Source organism: Dioscorea cayenensis, chromosome 19 (assembly GCF_009730915.1).
Source record: "Dioscorea cayenensis subsp. rotundata cultivar TDr96_F1 chromosome 19, TDr96_F1_v2_PseudoChromosome.rev07_lg8_w22 25.fasta, whole genome shotgun sequence".
Classification (NCBI taxonomy): Eukaryota; Viridiplantae; Streptophyta; class Magnoliopsida; order Dioscoreales; family Dioscoreaceae; genus Dioscorea; species Dioscorea cayenensis.
Genome location: NC_052489.1, coordinates 31,100,976 through 31,123,811, shown reverse-complemented (window position 1 = coordinate 31,123,811; position 22,836 = coordinate 31,100,976). Strand labels below are relative to the sequence as shown.

The window sequence follows — 22,836 nt, the reverse complement described above, 5'->3', positions numbered from 1 at the left end:
CTCAGCGACATGTTTCCCATTTTATAGCCTTGGATTACGCTCACCGCCCGGTGTTTCTCACCGCGCTCTCCTTTTGTGTTTACTTGAATATTTTTAATTTTATATAGACATCACATACATGCCCATCCAATGAATGAGAAGTAGGAGAGTGAGTGGAACTTGGATTTCCACAATTTGAGTAACATAATTAATATATATATATATATATATATTCATTAAATGTTTGAATACTTAATTAAGCCATGGCTTTGTATATCCACATATTTTGTTACATTTTCTCACAATGAATTGTGTACATGACTTAAGAGCGCATCACTTTCAGGATCTTTTTTTTTTTTTGTTCCAATATTTCTACCACACTGTTTTGTATGTGTATAGAAGACCAGAAGATTTTATTTCAATATGCATGCAAACTTGGGTCAAATAGAAATTCCACAATATGAATCTGAGAGTATTATAAAATAAATGTATTATTATTATTAATATTTTGATTATGACATTTGCTGTGTGGTTTTTCTTTTTTCTTTTAAATGTATGTCAATGAAAGTTTCTACACTACATGTATATTTATATCTGCATATTGAATCGTTACCAGAATAAATTGGATTTTTGTCCAAGTGACTTTGATATGTTTTGAACCATTCAGAATAATATCTGAGTGAGCTCTCATGAAACTTCCTACTTAATTACATCTGCTTATAATGGTATTATATGGTCATTTATCTAGCCACGGAGAAGGAATGTAGAAGAAATTTCTACATTTTTGACTGGAAAAACTAAACACATTGACATCCTCCAACTAAACTGGCTTTGTAGGTTGTATTCCTCATCATGTTTTGTACTATTGACTATTTTATCTGAAGCATGTGATTTATTCATTTAAAATAAATAAAATACATGACTTATTTGAAGCTTAAATCCAGCCTGATTGCCAGGCATTGTTTGCCTGCCAACTCACATATGCATGCTAACCGTGTCAACATCTTTTAGTATTCACACACCCAAATGATCTCATGCTGTGTCCCCAAAGCACCGAGCCAACCGCATCCTTTCAACGTCAATGTTGAACACAAGGATTAGATAGACTAATATGATCTGAAGACAACGCTTGTGGCTGTGTTTGCATTTGTGGGTTGTTCATGTAACATATGTATATATATTCAATCCCATCCATTTAACTCAAACCTTAGCAGCAAAACATTAAAGCATTAAATGAAGTATTTGAAGCAAAAACAAATAATACATAAAAAAAAAACTTCCAGCTGATTATTATCTCTACTCTCTAATTTTTTTTTATTTTTTAAGTGGATATACCACAATCATATATAAAAAAACTCAGAAGTCAATACAGCAGCAGTCCACGAGACGTGGTCTAGCTACTTACTTATCCACACAAAGCAAAAATAAAAAAAATAAACAAATGAAAGGAAACATGAAAAGACTAATTAGTAACTCTGATGTCCACAGTCGGGAACAAGAACATCAAAATCACTAAGAATCCACTCAGCAACATGATCCTCTTCGCTGACATAAATCTCAGTTCCCGGCATCAATTGATGTCCATATTCTTCTCGCTGGCCGAGTTCCTGGATCCTGCAAAAGTCACAATACATACACACATATATATATAATTACGCAGCTAAAGTGAACATATATATATATACACATATGAAGGAGATTGTTGTGTATTAATGGCATGCATACCTGATAAAAGGGTAACTTGCTAGAAAGACCACCAGTATCAAGAAGCCAAGTTCTCTTATCGCCAACCCATCCTTGACCCTTATTGGTTGGATAGCCATAAGCACCCCAAACAGGGTGTGGTAACAACTGGATGATCTCTTGTGGCTGAGGATTGCTATAAGGATCACATACCTCATATGGCTCCTCTGCATACTTGGCATTACCTGGAGCACAATAATAATGGTAAGCAGAGAAGGGGAAGTTCTTAGTATCATTCCTGAGGATCTTCTTGCCGTCTGGCATGATGTGATATGGTGGACATTTCTGGGGAGTTTTGGAGGAGCAGACTCCATCAATCTGGGGATTGATTATCATCTCACTGTATCTGGTGACATCTGTTGTAACGTCTCCATCACAGCGCTTGCCATTGTTTTTCCAGCAGCTACCAATGTCCAAGAGGTAGAACTGGCTTTGTGGACCTCCACCTTTCTTCACATCCATTGTTATTTTAACCTTGAAGTTTGGGGATTCTGGTAACTGTAATCAAAGCAACACTTGGTATTGGTTAACAGACATACATCATTGAAATAACTTTTATAATAATAATGATAATAATAATAAGAGATGGAGGATATAAATATATGTATATATACAATCTTGAGCATTCCCCTTGTGTCATAGTGATAGCCACCAGAAAATCCTTTTGTGGCATCAGCCCTGAGATACCACATGAGCCATGGATACTTTCTGGAGGTCTTGAGCTTGTGGTGGAACTCCCAGCTTCCAGACCCAACATTCTTCTTCCAGACCACTTCAAAGTAGGATAAGTTTTGTTCCTTGCCTTCCACATCTGCATCTGCATCTGCATCTAAATCATAAGTCCCCCAAAATGCACCTCTCATCTTATCCCCAACACGATAAGTGGGTTTATGGTATAAGAGAGGGGGATCCATGCACCCTTTCCCAAAACAAGGGAACCTTGAGCTTGGGGGAAAAGGACCAACTTTCTTCCCATTGTCCGGGCACAAACCAGAGCTGGTATCCATGTTGCCGTTCTTGAGCATCATCATCCAGAACTGCCATGGATTTGGCTCATCCTCAACTTCACAAAGTGAGCCCAAATAGAGCTCTTTCTCAGCGGCGTAAAGATCAGAATTGTTCAAACCTTCAACGGTCAATCGTGGGAACGGATCACCCACTCCCAACAAATTGTCAGCTTGGCTCACTCTATGGTTCAGATAGTGATCTGGTGGTTTAAAAATGTGATTTTTTTTTGCTCTGGGTTATGCAGTGTAATTTGTGCCTATATATAAAATATGTATATTTACCAGAAAGATCAAAGCAATCAGCAGCTCTAGGACTGCCCATGCCGGGGACTTCACTGCCAACTTCATTGCAGAAGTTCCAAGCCTCAAAGGCAACTCTGAGACCATCTCTTTTCATCCCTGGATCACCCAAGGCCGAGATCTCGCCACGCTGCTGTTTGTTGTCGCCATCACAGCAACAATAGCTCAGGACAAACGAGCATAGAACAATAAGAAACACAAGGATGAGATTGAGGAGCGAGGATGATGATGATGCCATGTCTACCCACCAAGGCAAAAAGTATTGAATTGGGTATGCGGTATGCCAATGAAAACAAAAACAGAGGTCAGCCCACTTTGAAGCTCATGAGATGATGACTTGTTATCTTTTTCAAAACAGGAACAGTTTGGATTTATCTTTTTCAAAGTTTCAAAAAATTGTTTGGGATTGAAATTGTGTTTTTGTTGGGATAGACATGGATCTCGCTCCCAACCACTAAACAAAACAACCCAGCTTATCTTACTAACCTCTTGATTATTTTTATAAGATATATTTAATCATTATTTTTTTAAAAAAATTTAATAATATTACTCAGTCTCTAATTATTAATTGAAAATGAAAATAATAAAATTTTAAAAATATTTTATTACTGTATATAGGTTAAAACCCTTAAATCCTTCTCTAACTGAAAATTTTTTAAACCCACATCTTTATTAGCCAATCAAACAATAATATTATTTTTTAAATAGTAATAATTGTTTGCATATTTATTTAATTGTATAATAATGATAATAATATATAAATTTATTTAGATTTTTAAGCCTTGAGAGAGTGTCCCGATTACTGACCTACAAAGACTAAGATTGACCCTACATATTTATTAAAAATAGTCTAGACTCTTTGTCTGCTCAGCTGTTGAGTAATGGGCCAAAAGAGGAACACCCAAAGTTCAATTTCACCATCACTTGAATGAATACGAGGGCATCAAGGAGAAATAATTGGTTCAATCTGATTTTATAGATGAGAATACATCTTCAAAATGTTTTTTTTTTTAATTCCTAATATAAAATAACCCTAATCAGGTGATGGAATCCTACCAATTGCGGAGTTAAATCATGTTGGGTTTCAGCCCATTTGGGATAAAACAATAAGTTGGGCTTTGGCCTGATATAAACTATGTCAATTGCAGTTTTGTATGTGGAAAAATAACAACTTTACAAGAGAAAGTAAACTTGTAAAAAAATTTCACACGTTTGGTTTTAATATGAACTATGCAAAGTAACGGTCTTCATGTCATTACTTTCAGAAAATAATTCATAGGAGGGAGGGTGTGAAAATATTATCTGAGTGAAATTCCTATACTACTCTTATTTAAATAATAATTTTTATCTTTTCTTGATTTTGAAAATCCTAGAGCAAAACTCTTTCTTTTTTTTTCTTCTTTCCAAAACTCTAGAACAACAATGATTACTCATTAGATTTTTATTTTTTATTTTTTTATTTTTCTAATGTTTTTTTATTAAGTTTTTATATTTTTAGAACTAAATTTTAGTTTTTTATATGGTTTTAATAAATTCATTTGATGTTACAAGGGTTTTTATATCCATTCAGAGAGTTTTCACTAGGATATACAGGTGTTATACGACCGCTATAGAGGCCTATAGGTTTTTTATTGCTACAGTATAATTAACCCCAATAAATCAAACTCATCAGTGAATAAGACAATTCAAAACAGTTTTTGCTGAAAATAACTTTAACTAAAATTCTAGTCATTAAAAGGAAAAAACAAAAAAACAAATCTCCACCATTAATAATGTCCCTTCAATTGCTTAGTTGGTAAAACTGGTTATAAAATCGATTCAATCAAAATCTCACTCTTTCTTTGTTTATTATTAGTGGGTAGCATGGGGTGACATTACATGCCCAAAAAAATACTACCAGAATCACATTATCAAAACCATAATAGTTTAACATAGTATGACCCAAAAATGCTTCTAGAATCACATTATCAAAACCATAATAGTTAACATAGGATGGGCCTCTAAAATTTTGGTCTTTCTCCATGTAGGATGGAACTCAAGCCCAACACCACCTACGTACTGTGTGCTTTTATCTATTTTACAGAGATATCAATCACTTGCTTCTGGTCGTTTTTTTTATTTTTTATTTTACTCTCATTTAACAAATTAATTGTACTGTGCTTTATCTATTTTTTTCAAAAAAAAATTGCTTACTTAATTATTTTAATACCTTTTTTTGTTACTCGATCTCTCCGTTCCTTTTTAGTTTTCATGTTTTGGAGCTCTTCTTTATTCTTTTTTACTTGTGGTATTGGAAACTTTACATAACATTAAATAATTTTTTCCAAATTTATCATTTAATTTAATGTTTTTGTACAAATTTCAATAAATCAAAATTAACTAAACATTAGATTATATTCTCCACTAGTAGGGTTTTAAATAAGAGTAATTTTAGAAAGTATTGATTTTTTTTTAAAAATATAGATAATTAATTAATATTAATTAAATTTTTTTAATCGTGTGAATTAATTAAATGTAACAAGAACTTTGATAGGGCAAAGAGTATTTGTTAATCTTTAATACTTCCCGTTCATTATGTTGTTTGGTTTACCGATCTACATTTTGATAGGGCAAACGGAGCCGGCTCTTTGGCTGACCTCGTCCTTGATAGCATGCAGTATTAATTTGCAGAGAAAAGTACTCGATCATTGGGCAGTCTCCGGGCCAGCTTGGTATATACCGGTTAACGATAGCCGGTTGATGCGGGAACCCCACCGGCGGCAAGGAGCTAGCTCTATCAGCTGGGCCCGTGGACTAAGCTGCCTGACCGGGTGAGTTGGACATCATTGGGACGGAGCAAACCATTGGGGTAGGTGTTGACCGGCTCTCAATTGTCCCAACTATGAAGAAGAATGAGGGGCTGGTTGGCTGGTTTCCACTTTTCCACGCTCTATTGATGTGTAACATGTGTTCAACCGTGACAGCGCCTTTGAAGAATGAGTGATTTTTACTTTATAGAAAAGAAGAGCTTAAAAGCAGCTGACTTTATTATGCAACCTCCTGGTGGATGTCATCTTCTCCGATATGCTGTTTTCTTTTTTTCTGTTTCCTTTGGAATTTTTGCTCTTTTTTTTGTCTTATTTGGTTGTATTGTTATAAGCTTATTAATTCAGATAATAGCTATTTAACTTGATTGTTGTTTTCTTTTGTTTTTCAGGATGAAAAGATGGATAAACCACTTTGAATTAAAAGAACAAGTATAGTTGCTTGTTTTTAAAAATAAAAATTATAATTTATTTATTTTTTTATTAAAAAAATTATTATGCAAACAATAATTGAAACTTTTTTCTTTTAAATGAGTGTGAATAAAAGTGGATTTTTTTCAAATAATATCATGTTATTTTTGTCTGAAATTATTATAATTTTTTTAATCGTTAAATGAGAGATAAAAAGTTAGAAGAGTTATTTTATTTAATAAAAATAAATAAATTATAATTTAATCAAATGGGAACATAATAAAATGGCATACATATATATAGCTGTAAGTATTAGTGGTTTACTTACTTAAAAAGTTAATAGTAACAGTCTAATATCATTTGACTCTACTTAGTAGATCCTCTCAATACATAGTTGATGTTTTAAGAATAAAATAAGTATGGCTTATATACATTTTAAAACAAAAGATTTGAAAAGTGTTGTGTTTTAAAGATATATATATATATATATATATATATATATATATATATATATATATATATATATATATATGTACATATATGAAAAAGATGAATAAACCACATATATTAGAATAAAAAAAAAAATGATACATAGCAATCCACAAGGATTGGTAGAAAGTATTGTGTTTTAAAGAATAAAAAAAACACATTATTTTAAATAAAATATATTTCCATTTATTTTATATAATTAGAAATATTTCAAAAAAGTTGTATGACCCTTATCCGATGCACAAACGAACATGCATACACTTGCCTCTAATTTTTTTTTGTAAATTAAAAAAAAAATTATGATCACTTCTATGCGGTATACTTTTTTTTAAAATAAATGTGAATAAATCACAGATTTATTGAAAAAAAAAATGACAGTACAAAATAGGAAACTCCTCTCACTAGGGGTGAAAAGATACAAAATACAACAAAGAAAGTAAAATAAGGAAGAGAAAATTCTAAGTAGGCAGAAGACACCATCGGGTATACCTTTCTAACAATCTCATATTGAAGTTTATTGGTATGTCTCTACTATTGGAGGATATTTGATTATCTTATTTTATTAATAAAAATATAATTTATCTATTTTATCACATTAATAAACTTTAAAATAATCATTCTCTTTGCATATGTGATTGTCACGCCCCGAACCTAGAGCATTGACAAACGGCCGCATACCTACTAGGTCGTGACCAAGTGAAAGCACGCAAGGCCTCAAAAACCCGCTCTCACACTAGATAAAACAACCTTTAACAAATACATTAACTTTCAAAAAAACAACATAGAGGCACAATGCCCGATATATATTGGAAGCAAGTAACAAGTGTCTCACAAGACATTAAACATAAGACATAAGTTCTAGGTTCACAACAAGAAAGTTTATTAACTTGAAATATGACTAGGCGGCGACTTGCTCAACGACCCCGCTAAATCGTCCCACCACCCAACCCTACTCCCCGATCCCGAAGATAGAGAACAACTTAATGAGCTTGGGAGCCCAGATGAAGCAACCACTAAAAACATCGGGATCACAAAAATGTTCAATAATTTCTAAAAACATACAAAAAATGTAACAAAGCGAAAATAAATATCAAAATGAAATCCAAATCGAAATTAAATCATAACTGATTTAGTTTACCAAAAATAACAAAGCATATATGTCCCCCAAACATCTAATGCCAAAACAAAAATATCATAACTCATTTATTTAAACTCGGTGACCCGAGTCGGATTTTTAGAACTCATAGGTTTACCCTCGGTGACCCGAGCGAATATCGAAGCTCGTTATTCTTCACCGACGGAACGGTGCGAAACTATAGTTTCTATGTCGAAGATGCGTGTCGACACCCGGTCGGGTGTTTAACCCCAGATGATGAGGGTTATTGCATTGTTAATTGGGGACTACGAATTTCTATACAAAAAAATATATCATGTCCAAAAATTATCATCAACACAACAATGAAATTTGGTGATCCCGTTTTTCTAATGAAAAATAATTCTAATTATTTCAAAAAATGAGTTAGATGCCAATATGTGGTAAGAATAAGTAAAATTAATAAAGCGAGGTAACCACATTATTTAAAAATATAAGTAATCCATAACGGAATGGATATTTAAAAATTATAAAATCAAGATTTATGCAACCATTTCAATCTTTAAATAGTCATTGTCTCTAGAAGTTCAAAGTAAAAATAAAAATAAGAATATATAATATATTAATGTAACAATGGCGAGTCAAGTTTAGAATCAATTAAATAAACAAATAAATATATAAATAAAAATCTATAAATTCTGATGATAATGGTAGATACAGTATTTTAACCCAAAACATTTAAACATAACACCATGAATAGTTTTAACAATAAAACCCAAAGTAATTAAATAATTATTTGAATCATTTCGATAATTAGAAATTTATATATACATATATATAGGTTTATATGCGGTTTACTTACCTGTCTAATGCCAAAACTATAAGCACCCCAAAAATTAGACTTCCACAGAATACCCTATAATAAGATTAAAAATTCCAAGGCAAATCAAAACTTCTACCACATAAATAACAAGTTTTAGTGGGATGCCACTGAACACAATTTCTAGAATATTTTATCCTATAAGAAATCCATAATAATAATAATAATAATAATAATAATAATAATAATAATAATAATAGTGCACTCCCCTAATTATGGGTTCTAATGGCAACATACAACAAATTATTTAAAAGTGCTTGTCATTGAATTCCAACCGAAATTACAAATTACAAATCCAAGAATAATTAGAGTAAGCTTATCAGTAAACATTTAGAAAAATAATAACAATAACAAAATCATAAAAAGAAAAACAGTAGGCTGACAACATAAGGGACACAGTAATGGCTTCTATAATGTATTAAATGAGATAAAAGGCAAGGGATTGTCTTTTCATATCACTTTTAAAACAAAATCTCCATTCCCTCTCTACTATCAGCTTTTAACAACAATTAAATAATGCATTATGTGTTTGGATACCAATCTTGGACCAATATTATCATTCACTACAATCAAATGAGAACAAAAATTACCCAATCAATAGTATTCTACCAACAGGCTCTAAAACCAGGAAGCTTGCATACGAGACAAACTGTCAACCTCGGCCATCAAATACAGTATCTATAACTGACGAAAAATATCGACATGCAAATAAATAAAAACAATGTTTTTAACTCATAGAGAACTTGATCATGAACAAAGGCATGCAAATCAACATAGAAAAATTTATTGCTAAATGGTCTATTTTTATTATGAGGAAAAATCAATCCACCACTTAATCCCTAGATCTAGGAAGAGAACGTTTACCTCTCAACGATAACAACACAACCCTTGACAAAGAGGCATATCTCCGTCCTCGCCACCGGCACCACACACCCAAAAAAAAGAAGAGAAGAAGAAAGAGACAAGATCTCTCTCTTTCTTGGTCCAAACGGAAATCTATTTCGGGAGAAACAAAGAGGTGGCGGCTAGGGTTTGAAAACCTAATAAGGTATGAAAAATTAAGAGAAAAAAAATAATAAAAAAGGAAAGTTTCTTTTCCTCTTCCGTAACAGCCTTACATGCAAAACAATTAAATGAAAAAAATAATAAAAATAAAAATAAAAACGTGTGGGGCCCACAACTCCTCCCTCCTAAAAAGAAAGTTTAGTCCTCTAAACTCTTACCTGATCAGATGAAAAGATACGGGTATCTTTCTCTCATCTCTGACTCTAACTCCCATGTCGCTTCACGCTCTGAATGATTGCTCCATTGAACCTTTACATAAGGAATGGTCCGTCTTCTTAAAGCTTGCTCTTTGAAGTCCACGATCTTCATAGGACGCTCCTCATATGTCATATCATTGTTGAGTTCAAAGTCTGAGAACTGTATTACATGATCAGGATTTGCGATGAACTTTTTCAAACGATAGAAACGTGGAACACATTATCGCACACGGGAAAGAGTCAGGGCGGTGAGTGCAAGTCGGTATGCCACTTCACCAATGCGCTCTAAAATCTCAAATGGGCCAATAAATCGAGGACTGAGCTTCCCTCTAACGCCGAAACGAATTACTCCCTTGGTTGGAGCGACCCTCAAGAACACATGATCCCCCACTTCAAATTCTAAACTTCTTCTCCCAGTATCGACGATAACTCTTCTCGTTTTACCTCGAGCCGTTCGCAAACGATCTCTGATCAATCGAACTTTCTCCACTGTCATTTGTACAATCTCTGGCCCTAACAATCTTCTCTCTCCCACGTCATCCCAAAGAAATAGGGGATCCGCATCTCCCCGCCATATAGTGCCTCATAGGGAGCCATCCGGATGCTTGCTCGATAGCTATTGTTATAAGCAAACTCAATCAAAGGCAAGTGTCGATCCCATGAACCCCCAAAATCTCAGCATACAAGCCCGAAGCATATCCTCCAAGATCCGATTCGTCTCTCTCGATCGCCTCATCTGCTTATGGGTGAAAAAGTCAGGCTCGAAAAGTCAACTTAGTTCCCAAAGCCTTATGCAAACTTTTCCAGAAGTGTGCCACGAACCTGGTGTCCCGATCTGACACGATTGACACTGGAACACCATGCAGCCTCACAATTTGGTCAATGTACATCTCTGCTAGCTTCTCCAAAGACATGCCAGTCTTCACAGCCAAGAAATGTGCGGACTTGGTTAATCAGTCAACCACTACCCACACACTGTCAGTACCCTTGTGGGTTCTAGGAAAACCGCACACAAAAATCCATCGCATATTCTCCCACTTCCACTCGGGATCGGAAGTGGTTGAAGAAGTCCCACTGGGTCTCTCGATGCTCCACCTTAACCTCACGACGAGAGTTAAACACCGTGCCACAACCGGGCAATCTCTCGCTTCATGTTATTCCACCGTAAAAGTACTCTTCGGATCCTTGTACATTTTAGTGCTCGCCGTGGGATGAACTCAATAATCGGTGTAACGAGCTTCTTCCATGATTTCTTTCTTTAACTCTGAGTCATTTGGAACACAGATCCGATCTCCAAATCTCACTGAACCATCGTGGTGGATCCGAAACTGAACTTGAGTGCCAGCTTCTATCTCCTGACGAATCTTCTGGAAATAGTTGTCTTCCGCTTGTGCTTCTTTAATTCTCTCCAAGAGCATAGGCCGCACCACTAAACTCGCCAAATAACCACCTGCACCTTGTAAAATCACATGTAGCTCCATTCTTCTCATATCCTCTAGAAGTGGTCTTTGGGATGTAATCAATGCAGCTACACTGCTAGAAGACTTTCTGCTTAGTGCATCAGCCACTACATTTTGCCTTCCCGGGATGATAACTAATAGTCAGATCATAATCCTTTAGCAACTCCAGCCATCTCCTTTGTCTCATGTTCAACTCTTTCTGGGTGAAAATGTATTTGAGGCTCTTGTGATCCGTAGAACACCTCACAAGTCTCTCCATACAAATAATGCCGCCAAAATCTTCGAGCGAAGATCACCGCTGCTAACTCCGTGTCATGAGTGGGATAGTTCACCTCAAAATGGCTTCAACTGCCTGGATGCATAAGCCACCACATGACCATTCTGCATCAATACACACCCAAGTCCGGTTTTACAAGCATCGCTGTAAATAGTAAAACCTTCACCAGGAGACGGAAGTGTGAGAATAGGAGTAGACACCAACCGGTGCTTCAACTCTTGGAAACTCGCTCAGCACCGATCGGACTCACTCGAAATTTTTGTTTCTTTCCGGTAAGCTTTGTTAATGGTGTCGCTAAGACCCGAGAACCCTTCCACAAACCGCCTATAGTAACCAGCTAACCCTCAAAAAGCTACGAACCTCTGTCACACTAGTTGGCCTCTTCCATTCAACAATTGACTCAACCTTCTTAGGATCAACAAAAATCCCATCTTTGGTTATCACATGACCAAGGAAAGCTACCCTCGTCCCAGACTGTAACTCACACTTAGAGAATTTTGCAAACAATTTCCTCTCTCTCAAGATGCCCAAAGACAATCCTCAAGTGTTCTTCATGTTCTTCCCGGCTCTTCGAATACACCAGAATATCATCAATAAACACCACGACGAACCTATCCAAGAAAGGCTGGAAGGTCCGATTCATCAAATCCATAAAAGCCGCAGGGGCATTCGTCAACCCAAAAGGCATCACAAGGAACTCATAATGTCCATAACGAGTGCGAAATGCAGATTTGGACACATCTTCCGGCCTAATCTTCAACTGGTGGTATCCAGATCGAAGATCAATCTTTGAAAATATCTGTGAACCTTGTAACTGGTCAAAAAGATCATCTATCCGTGGTAGTGGATACCGGTTCTTCACTGTCACCTTGTTCAGCTCCCGATAATCTATGCACAACCGCAAACTACCATCCTTCTTCTTAACAAACAACACCGGAGCACCCCTACGGGAGAAACACTAGGACGTATGAATCCCTTCTCCAAAGCAATTCCTCAAGTTGCTTCTTTAACTCTTTCTGCCTCGCAGTGCCATCCTCGTAAGGAGCCTTCGATATGTGGTTCGCTCCCCGAACCAAATCAATAGCAAATTCAACTTCCGTCAGAGGCAAGCCGTGAAGATCTTCGAGGGAAAAACATCGAAAAACTCCCTCACCACTCGAAATGTCCTCTAACACCGGCCCTTCTAATTTGTCATCCATCATCGCTGCAAGAAATCCCGAACACTCCACCCAAAAAGTAATTTCCGAGCTTGTAAAGCGTAAATTACACGAGGCGTGATGCGTAATCACTCCCAAGAAAGGTGAACTCGCTCTCCGTGGATTTTAAAAACTACACTTTTTGCATAACAATCGACTATGGCATGGAATTTAGACAAAAAGTCCATTCCTAAGATAACATCATAGTCGGGCCATGGTCATAACATGCAAGTGAGCTAACAACTCAGCTGACCGGCAACCATAATGGGGCAATCTTTGCATGCTCTATTAGCACAATATCAACTCCCAAAGGGGTTTGCAACACACAAATTATAACCCACAGCTATAACAGGTAGGGCATGCTTACGAATAAAAGCAGACGAGATAAACGAATGCGTAGCTCCAGAATCAAATAATACGCAAGCATACGCAGAGTAAACCGCTAATGTACCGACACCACCGCATTAGAGGCGTGTGCATCCTCGTGAGTCATCGCATAAACACGCCTCGGGTCTTTGGCCTTCCCGTCGCTGAGTCGAGGAAGTCGGGACGCTCACTAGCTACCTCTTTCCCCCGCACCGACCAAGACGCTGAGACTTGGGCGCCGACACTTGTCTCGAATCCCTGCATCCCTAGATGTCCTCTCGCACTGATGAAAACCGCTGGACACCCAAAGAATACTGATGCTCCATACTCGCCACACTTGAAACATGCCCCAAAAGATACGTCCCCGCAATCTGCAGTGAGCATGCGAACCTCCACAAGTAGCACATCTCTGTCTGCACTAGGGCGAACAAGTGCAAACCCACGAGACCGCTGTACTGGTGGCCCATTCACAGTCTGGGATTCACTTTGTCTCGCCTCCAACCTAGGTTTTCCTCCACTTCGATCGATGGTTCCTCCGATCGCCAAAGCTTCTATCCCTCTTTTTCTGAAACCTTCTATTTTGATCTTTAGTATCACTCCAGACAGTGTCCAAAGACTTGGCTCGACTCACAACCTCTGCATAGCTAGTCAAGTGCAAGGCGGCCAACCCCCTACGAATGTGTGCCTGCAATCCTCCCTCAAAACGTCTGGCCCTGCTATGATCATCATCTACCAGCTTCGGAGCATATCTCGAAAGTCTGTCAAATTCCATCTCATACTCATCCACTGTCATACTGCCCTGAGTGAGATTGATGAACTTCTTCTCAAACTGGACCATCTTGTCCCTTGTGAAATATTTGCAGAAAAGAGCTTCTCTCAATTGCAACCAAGAACCAAACTGTTTCCCCTGACGAGTGCGAAGCTCCCCTTGATACCAATGATTTGCAGGACCCTTGAGCATGTACACACCAAACCTCAGTTTCTCTTCTTCAGTACACTTCATCACAGCAAAAGCCTTCTCCATTTCTTCTACCCAAACTTCCACTTCATCTGGATTAGTAGTTCCCTCGAATGGTGGTGGACCAGATCTTTTGAATTCCATGATGGTTTTCTCCTTAGGCTCCTGAGGAAAGGGCGAAGGAGGAGGCGGTAGTGGTGGTGGTGCTGCTGACGCCTGCTGCTGTCTCTGATCACGCACCAACCCTACCACTTCTCGAACCAGATCCATCAAAGTTTCCTGGTTATCAACCCTATTAGTCCCTTCCTCAGCAGGAATTTCGTGGTTATCAATCCTATCACTAGTCCCTCCCTCGGCGGGGATTCCACCGGCAGTAGAGGACTGTCCCATCAAATCAGCAACACTTCTACTAGTATCCCTACGAGGAGGCATTCTGCAAGGTAAACCCAAATACAATCAGGCAAACTCAAACAAAAGATCCTATCAGATCAATAACACCTAAGGATACCAATCTAAACATCTGTCAGATCACCCTAACAAACTAAATCAGATTGCTAGGAAACTAAGATCATAGTTAATTGAAATCAACAACGCTCTGATACCACTAGATTTGTCACGCCCCGAACCTAGAGCATTGACAAACGGCCGCATACCTACAAGGTCGTGACCAAGTAGGCACGCAAGGCCTCAAAACCTGTCTCACACTAGATAAAACAACCTTTAACAAATACATTAACTTTCAAAAACAACATAGAGGCACAATGCCCGATATATATTGGAAGCAAGTAACAAGTGTCTCACAAGACATTAAACATAAGACATAAGTTCTAGGTTCACAACAAGAAAGTTTATTAACTTGAAATATGACTAGGCGGCGACTTGCTCAACGACCCCGCTAAACTGTCCACCACCCAACCCTACTCCTGATCTGAAAGATAGAGAGAACAACTTAATGAGCTTGGGAGCCCAGTAAGCAACCACTAAAAACATCGGGATCACAAAAATGTTCAATAATTTCTAAAAACATACAAAATGTAACAAAGCGAAATAAATATCAAAATGAAATCCAGAAATCAGAATTAAATCATAACAGATTTAGTTTACCAAAATAACAAGCATATATGTCCCCCAAACATCTAATGCCAAAACAAAATATCATAACTCATTTATTTAAACTCGGTGACCCGAGTCGGATTTTAGAACTCATAGGTTTACCCTCGGTGACCCGAGCCGTAATATCGAGCTCGCTATTCTTCACCGACGGAACGGGTGCGAAACTATAGTTTCTATGTCGGAAATGCGTGTCGACACGGTCAGTGTTTAACCCCCAGTGACATGGTTATTGCATTGTTAATTGGGGACTACGAATTTCTATACAAAAATATATCATGTCCAAAATTATCGTCAACACAACAATGAAATTTGGTGATCCTGCTTTTTCTAATGAAAAATAATTCTAATTATTTCAAAAATGAGTTAGATGCCAATATGTGGTAAGAATAAGTAAAAATTAATAAAAGCGGTAACCACATTATTTAAAAATATAAGTAATCCATAGCAGTAATGGATATTTAAAATTATAAATCAAGATTTATGCAACCATTTCAATCTTTTAAATAGTCATTGTCTCTAGAAGTTCAAAGTAAAAATAAAAATAAGAATATATAATATATTAACAGAACAATGGCAGTCAAGTTTAGAATCAATTAAATAAACAAATAAATATATAAATAAAAATCTATAAATTCTGATGATAATGGTAGATACAGTATTTTAACCCAAAACATTTAAACATAACACCATGAATAGTTTTAACAATAAAACCCAAAGTAATTAAATAATTATTTGAATCATTTCGATAATTAGAAATTTATATATACATATATATAGGTTTATATGCGGTTTACTTACCTGTCTAATGCCAAAACTATAAGCACCCCAAAAATTAGACTTCCACAGAATACCCTATAATAAGATTAAAAATTCCAAGGCAAATCAAAACTTCTACCACATAAATAACAAGTTTTAGTGGGATGCCACTGAACACAATTTCTAGAATATTTTATCCTATAAGAAATCCATAATAATAATAATAATAATAATAATAATAATAATAATAGTGCACTCCCCTAATTATGGGTTCTAATGGCAACATACAACAAATTATTTAAAAGTGCTTGTCATTGAATTCCAACCGAAATTACAAATTACAAATCCAAGAATAATTAGAGTAAGCTTATCAGTAAACATTTAGAAAAAAATAATAACAATAACAAAAATCATAAAAAGAAAAACAGAGAGGGTCGACAACATAAGGGACACATGAATGGCTTCTATAATGTATTAAATGAGATAAAAAGGCAAGGGATTGTCTTTTTCATATCACTTTTAAAAACAAAATCTCCATTCCCTCTCTACTATCAGCTTTTAACAACAATTAAATAATGCATTATGTGTTTGGATACCAATCTTGGACCAATATTATCATTCACTACAATCAAATGAGAACAAAAATTACCCAATCAATAGTATTCTACCAACAGTGCTCTAAAAACCGTGAAGCTTGCATACTGAGACAAACCCGTCAACCCTCGGCCATCAAATACGATGATCTATAATCGACTTTAAAAAAATATTGACATGCAAATTTTTTTAAATAAAAAAACAATGTTTTTAACTCATAGAGAACTTGATCATGAACAAAGGCATGCAAATCAACATAGAAAATTTATTGCTAAATGGTCTATTTTATTATGAGGAAAATCAATCCACCACTTAATCCCTAGATCTAGGAAGAGAACGTTTACCTCTCAACGATAACAACACAACCCTCGACAGAAGAGCATATCTCCGTCCCTCGCCACTCAGGCACCACACACCCAAAAAGAAGAGAAGAAGAAAGAGACAAGATCTCTTTCTTGGTCCAAACGGAAATCTATTTCGGGAGAAACAAAGAGGTGGCGGCTAGGGTTTGAAAACCTAATAAGGTATGAAAAATTAAGAGAAAAAAAATAATAAAAAAGGAAAATTTCTTTTCCTCTTCCGTAACAGCCTTACATGCAAAACAATTAAATGAAAAAAATAATAAAAATAAAAATAAAAACGTGTGGGGCCCACAAAAATATAAAATTAGAGCTAATAAAAAAAATAGTGTTTGGTTATGAAGCAACTAGGGAAAGCTAAAGTTATTCCAAATGTCCTAAATTAGATAAAAATAACAATTTTTTTATATTTAATTATTTGGATTGTAATTTTAATTAAAATAGAAACCATACATATCAATCAATATGTTATATTTATTTTTTTATATATTTTTTGACAAAATTGACAAACTATATCCTATAAAAAAATTGTAAAAAAAAAACATGTAAATACAATGGTGCACCAATATAATAATTTAATATCCTGTGCAAATTTATTATATGTGACAGACTAATTTATATATGGAGCAATGATACTTTTCATATATTCTCAAGATAATTTATTGGGATCATAACTTTATAAAGATAAATCTTCATTATCGTATAATAATGATAAGTCTCTATTATCTTATAATTATATAGAGATCAAGAACATGGATTTATTATATATTAAGTGAGCCAGGTGAATAGTATCACACAGTATACTACAGTAGAATCTTATTTGAAAAATGAAACTTCAAACACTTTAGGTATAATATACTGTTACCAAAAATTTATTCAATGAGAACCACTTGCTAATAACTCCATATCGGAATAGTCAAACAAAGAGAAGTTGAAGCCGGCGAAGAATATTAGCAAATGATTAAAATGTGTATGCGCGCACAGAGAGACAAGTGAGTGGAGGAAGTGGGAACAAATGGAGAACCGCAAGGGCCCTTGCTCGGTCACGTCCGTGACAAGAGCTACAACCAAAAACAAACGTTGAAGACTGTAATTAAGGGCCCTTGCCTGGTCACGTCCGTGACAAGAGCCACAGCCAAAAACAAACGTCGAAAGAGTACTGAAGAAAGACGTCGACTATAATGATCGAAGGGACCATGTTTGTAGATAATTGGTGTCCTCAGTCCTCACCAAACGCGCTTTTAAGGATGGACAAGTAAAAGTTGGCTTCTAAGCGTCCGAGACTCCGAGCGCCAACAACCCACTCCTTAATTAGGTAAATATTGATAAAATTCTAAAGTCATGCACGTCCAGGCCTACCCATATTCTTCTATAAATATGTCATCTCTACAACTGCGCTATATATCGTGATATACTTGCAGTACTGCAGGGATAACCAAAATCAGTAGTAGAGATTAATTGTTAGTGATCAGAATGAGTTACGCGGTGAGCAAGTTATCACAAGGTCTGGTAGTCCCCGCCGAGGCAACTCCGGGCGGTAGCCTCGCCCTCTCGGACCTCGACCAGATGCCTCTCATACGCTGTATGGTGCCATCGATGCACGTATTCAAGCACGGACCTTGGGACGCTGCCAATGTTATTAGGACGGCGTTGTCCAAGGCCCTGGTCCTTTACTACCCTCTGGCTGGAAAGTTCGTGGAGGATCACAAGACTGGCGAGGTGCGCGTGGACTGCACCGGCGACGGAGCCTGGTTCATCGAGGCCTCTGCGAATTGTAGCTTGGAAGACGTGAATTACTTGGAACACCCCTTCGCCATCCCCAGTCAAGCGCTGCTGCCTGACTCACGTCCACACATAGACATTGATGATCTCATCGTACTCATGCAGGTATATATATATATAGATATATATCCGTGTGTACTTGAAAAAAAAAAAGATAATAAATTAGATTTTTAGTATTTCAATTCATTCTTAGTCATGCATGCTTAATTAATTATACGTACGTACAGGTGACGCGATTCACTTGCGGTGGCTTGGTTATCGGCATACGAACCTCACACACCATGGCCGATGGCAAAGGCGCGGCGCAGTTTTTTCGTGCGGTGGCCGAGCTGGCCAGAGGTATGGACCGCCCGTCGATCATGCCAGTCTGGTCTAGAGAGCTCGTCAGGAGGCGGGTTGAAAGAGCACCAGCAGGACCACCACAGGACTTACCTTCCAAGCGTCTAGAGTACATGATCATCGACGTGCCAACAGAGCACGTCAACAAGCTGAAGCAGCAGTACTTGAATGAGACTTGCAAGCCATGCTCCACCTTCGAAGTCCTCATCGCCACAGTGTGGCAGTGCCGCACCCGAGCCATCGGTTTACCCCCGAACGCCCTCACTAAACTTAGTTTCGCAGCCAACTTCCTTCACCTCTTAACTCCAGCACTGCCCGCGGAGGGTGGCTACTATGGCAATTGCTTCTACGTGCTCAAAGCCAAGGCTACGAGCGAGATGGTCGCTAACGCGTCCATTGTGGAACTAGTGAAGATCATCAAGGAAACCAAAGGCAAGCTGGCGGAGGGGTTCGCTAAGTGGGTGAAAGGAGAAGATGAAGAGGAGGGTGATGATGATTGCTATGACACACTCAACGCTACGGACTGGAGGCACTTGGGATTCAACGACGTGGACTATGGATGGGGAAAGGCGGCGCGCATAGTGCCCTTCGAGCACACTGACTTCATGCCCTTCTGTGTTCTTGGCCTGCCTCCGGCCAAAGAAAACAGCGTCAGGCTCATGACTTACTGTGTCCTCAAGGAACACTACGCTGCGTTTCGTGATCAGATGATCAGCCTGGCATGATCATGATCATCTCCAGCTAGTGTTTTATATATATACACGTTCAATTATTGCATTTGCGTCCCCCTTAATTAACCTGGTAAAAATATATATAGTTCATTTGAAATTTGAAATTTGGTCAAAATTAAACATTCTTGTATCAAAGGCCAAACAAGGGTCAATTGTTCAGTTTTACATGTATGAGTCAAATGTTAATGAAATAAAGCTCTAATTTTCTCCTATTATAAATACACTGGAAAAAGTTTCTTTTCTTTTCATTTCTTTCTTTTTTTTTTTTCTTTTGAAAAGGTGGATAAACCACTTCAATTAACCAAAGCGAGAACAGGATACAGGTCATCACCGACAGATGAGACCGACCACTAGAGGTGGTACAAAAATCAAACACGCCAACAACAAAAAAACATAAACACAGGGAAAAAGAAAAAAAGAAGGCCTCCTCGCACCCTGCCACCTAGCAACCCAGATAGTACTCAAGATCGTCTACAGCTCTTGCGCCTCCTCGACCGGCGGCTCCACAGGATCCGCATCAGATCGTGAACCCAGAAAGTCAAGGCTACGGCGGACGTTCCCCATGGCCTCCTCAAGTTTCCCCTTGTTTCCCTCTGCACAGTTAAAATACCAGGACAATAACAAGCGATCAATTTTTATATGTGTATGTAAAAATTTTCATGAGCATAAATAGCATTATTATTATTTTATTTTTTTATTTTAAAAAAACAATCATTTCTTTATTTTCCATAAAATAAACAAATAATTAAATCAGTAAGTAAATAAATTATTAACAATAAAAAAAAAATAATAATGATTTAAATTTAATAATTATAAAAATTACAAATTGGGGTATATATCTATATGTTTATCACTCCCCATGGATATCTTTAAACCATTATATTCTTTTTATTTTCAATATCATATCAAAATCCTTAATTTGCTTAACCACAGATTATTTGTCATTTTTATTTAAATATTTTCCTTTTATTCGTTAAATAATTTTAAGTCTCAGGTTTAGCATTCGTTTTTTTAAAAAAATTTAATTAATTAATTCTAATTACAACTGAATAGCCATCTTATTGGCCTGAAGATAAAGCACTGCTGGTTCTCCATTCATCTTTGGTACCTAATAATGTTTTCTTATTTTATTTGGTTAATGCGTAGTAGTTGGTAAGTATGAACAAGAATATATATTTTTTTTAAAATATAGTGGATAAACCACTTCCGTTAACAAAAGAATTTTATACAATCTAATCTCTAATGCATTCTTCCATCATCATATTTCTTTTATTTTTAGTGTTGATATCAAAGATTTTTTAAAATATTTTTATATAAAGTAGATAAATGTCACGCCCTAAATCCAAACTCATCAAATCCGGTGCCAACAAATGATGGCACACCAAACAAAAGAAAATAATATGATATGATAATCTATCATATCCTATGACCTTTATCATATCTATCAAATGGGCCCTTAATCTACACCATGGATAGGTTTACTACTGTTCATTATCGGTGAGCTATTATACTCCTGATTTGAAAAAAATTTAACAACCAGATTATGAGTTTCACAGCCATTAAGCAGAAATGGTTGGAATTATGAAAAGTCTGAAAAATTCTTAATAAAAATCAATAATATGATATAGCAGAACAATTGCCAAAATACACTTTAGAAACAAAAAAAACATCCAACAGAGCCTGATTTTTAGATAAATACAGTATGTGTCTCCCAATAACTATGGTCAAGACAAAAATATCAAAATTCATTTGTTTACCCTCAATGAACCTAGCTAGGATATCAGAGGTTATTATTCTTCACCAAGTGTAAAACTATAGTTTCTTAACAGAATTACATGTCGGTCAATGTTTAACCCCAAATGACAGGGTTAGTGCATAGTCAATTGGGGACTAATTTTTATCTGAGACAATATAATTCTTCGAGGTCTGCACAGAAGTCTTATCTGAGACTTTAGAATTTAAAGGCTAAACCTTATAGCATACATACACAAAAAATTCTGAAATTTTGCAGTAACCTAGTTAAGATCTACAAATTCTGTATTTTAATCTCCTCCAAATTCAGTCTCTAGGTCTCCCAAAATAAAAAATTTAAGAGGGATCTTTACTACGCTAACAGGAAATTTAAGAATCTCATCCTCAAATAAATCAAATATGCATTCTCACCAAACCCTAATCCTAACTAGTTACACATCACAAACAATTATAAGAAATAACATAAACAAAATAAATCAGAACCTTACATTAATCACTCTCAATTGAGCACCCACGGAGTTCAGTTCCTCGTCTTCATCACTGTGAAGAAGAAATGTTGTTCTATATCTCAATTTTCTTAAATGACGAGACTAAAGCAGAAGAAAACAAAGAGATGGCTAGGGTTTCAAGAAAGGTTTTTGTGGGCTCACAAATGAAAACGTAACCACCCAATTAACAGTAAAAATTTAAAAAAGATTTTTGTGGGCTCACAAATGTGGTGGGTCCCACAATAAACCACATATTAATAAAGAACTTGAGAGTCCATAATAAGTACAATATATATATATATATATATATATATATATATATATATATATATATATATATATATATATATATATATATATATATAACGAGCTACAAACATTTTTTGAGCAAAGTAGCAAATAAAGTCCATCATCCAGGGAGCAAATATGTGAAACAAGCACCACAAACACTGAACAGCATAAAGCTCAACCTCGAGAGGGGGAGAGGTCCCTAGGAGAGCTTGAGAGTGCTAGTGCTACAATTCGGCTTGCGCGAGCTATCTCTGGTCCATCAGGGGCTAGCTATTAAGCTCACCTCTTATGGGTTCTACAAACTTCAAGCTTCTCTTGATCTTGCTGACAAACTCTTCTAGGGTTTTCCATTTTTGCTCTGGCACTGCAAACACCCAGGAAATAAACACATAAAAAATTTCACAAA

General features: G+C 36.4%; 3 protein-coding genes across 4 annotated transcripts; 1 reads left to right on the top strand and 2 right to left on the bottom strand.

Annotated features, from left to right (window-relative positions):
• Positions 1 to 1,263: 1,263 nt before the first annotated feature.
• LOC120249463 lies at positions 1,264 to 3,473 on the bottom strand. The gene is given in 5 exon segments (XM_039257976.1): positions 1,264 to 1,544; positions 1,546 to 1,593; positions 1,705 to 2,220; positions 2,337 to 2,929; positions 3,012 to 3,473. Coding segments are annotated over 5 exon segments (1,512 nt in total). The 5' UTR covers positions 3,268 to 3,473; the 3' UTR covers positions 1,264 to 1,445.
• Positions 3,474 to 9,933: 6,460 nt separating this feature from the next.
• On the bottom strand, positions 9,934 to 10,464 carry LOC120249388. Its single transcript, XM_039257880.1, has 2 exons — positions 10,198 to 10,464; positions 9,934 to 10,128 (listed from the first exon to the last, which is right to left on the bottom strand). The coding sequence occupies exons 1-2, from the start codon at positions 10,462 to 10,464 to the stop codon at positions 9,934 to 9,936; spliced, it is 462 nt and encodes a 153-aa protein (XP_039113814.1).
• A 7,730-nt stretch (positions 10,465 to 18,194) lies between these two features.
• LOC120283731 (acyl transferase 4-like) lies at positions 18,195 to 20,113 on the top strand. Of its 2 annotated transcripts, XM_039290456.1 has the most exons (3): positions 18,195 to 18,362; positions 18,469 to 18,934; positions 19,057 to 20,113. In XM_039290456.1, the coding sequence occupies exons 2-3, from the start codon at positions 18,521 to 18,523 to the stop codon at positions 19,891 to 19,893; spliced, it is 1,251 nt and encodes a 416-aa protein (XP_039146390.1). In that variant the 5' UTR covers positions 18,195 to 18,362; positions 18,469 to 18,520; the 3' UTR covers positions 19,894 to 20,113. The 2 variants fall into 2 exon arrangements, with proteins under 2 accessions (XP_039146390.1, XP_039146389.1); XM_039290455.1 differs by lacking the exon at positions 18,195 to 18,362 and having other exon boundaries at positions 18,405 to 18,934.
• The last annotated feature ends 2,723 nt before the right edge of the window (positions 20,114 to 22,836 follow it).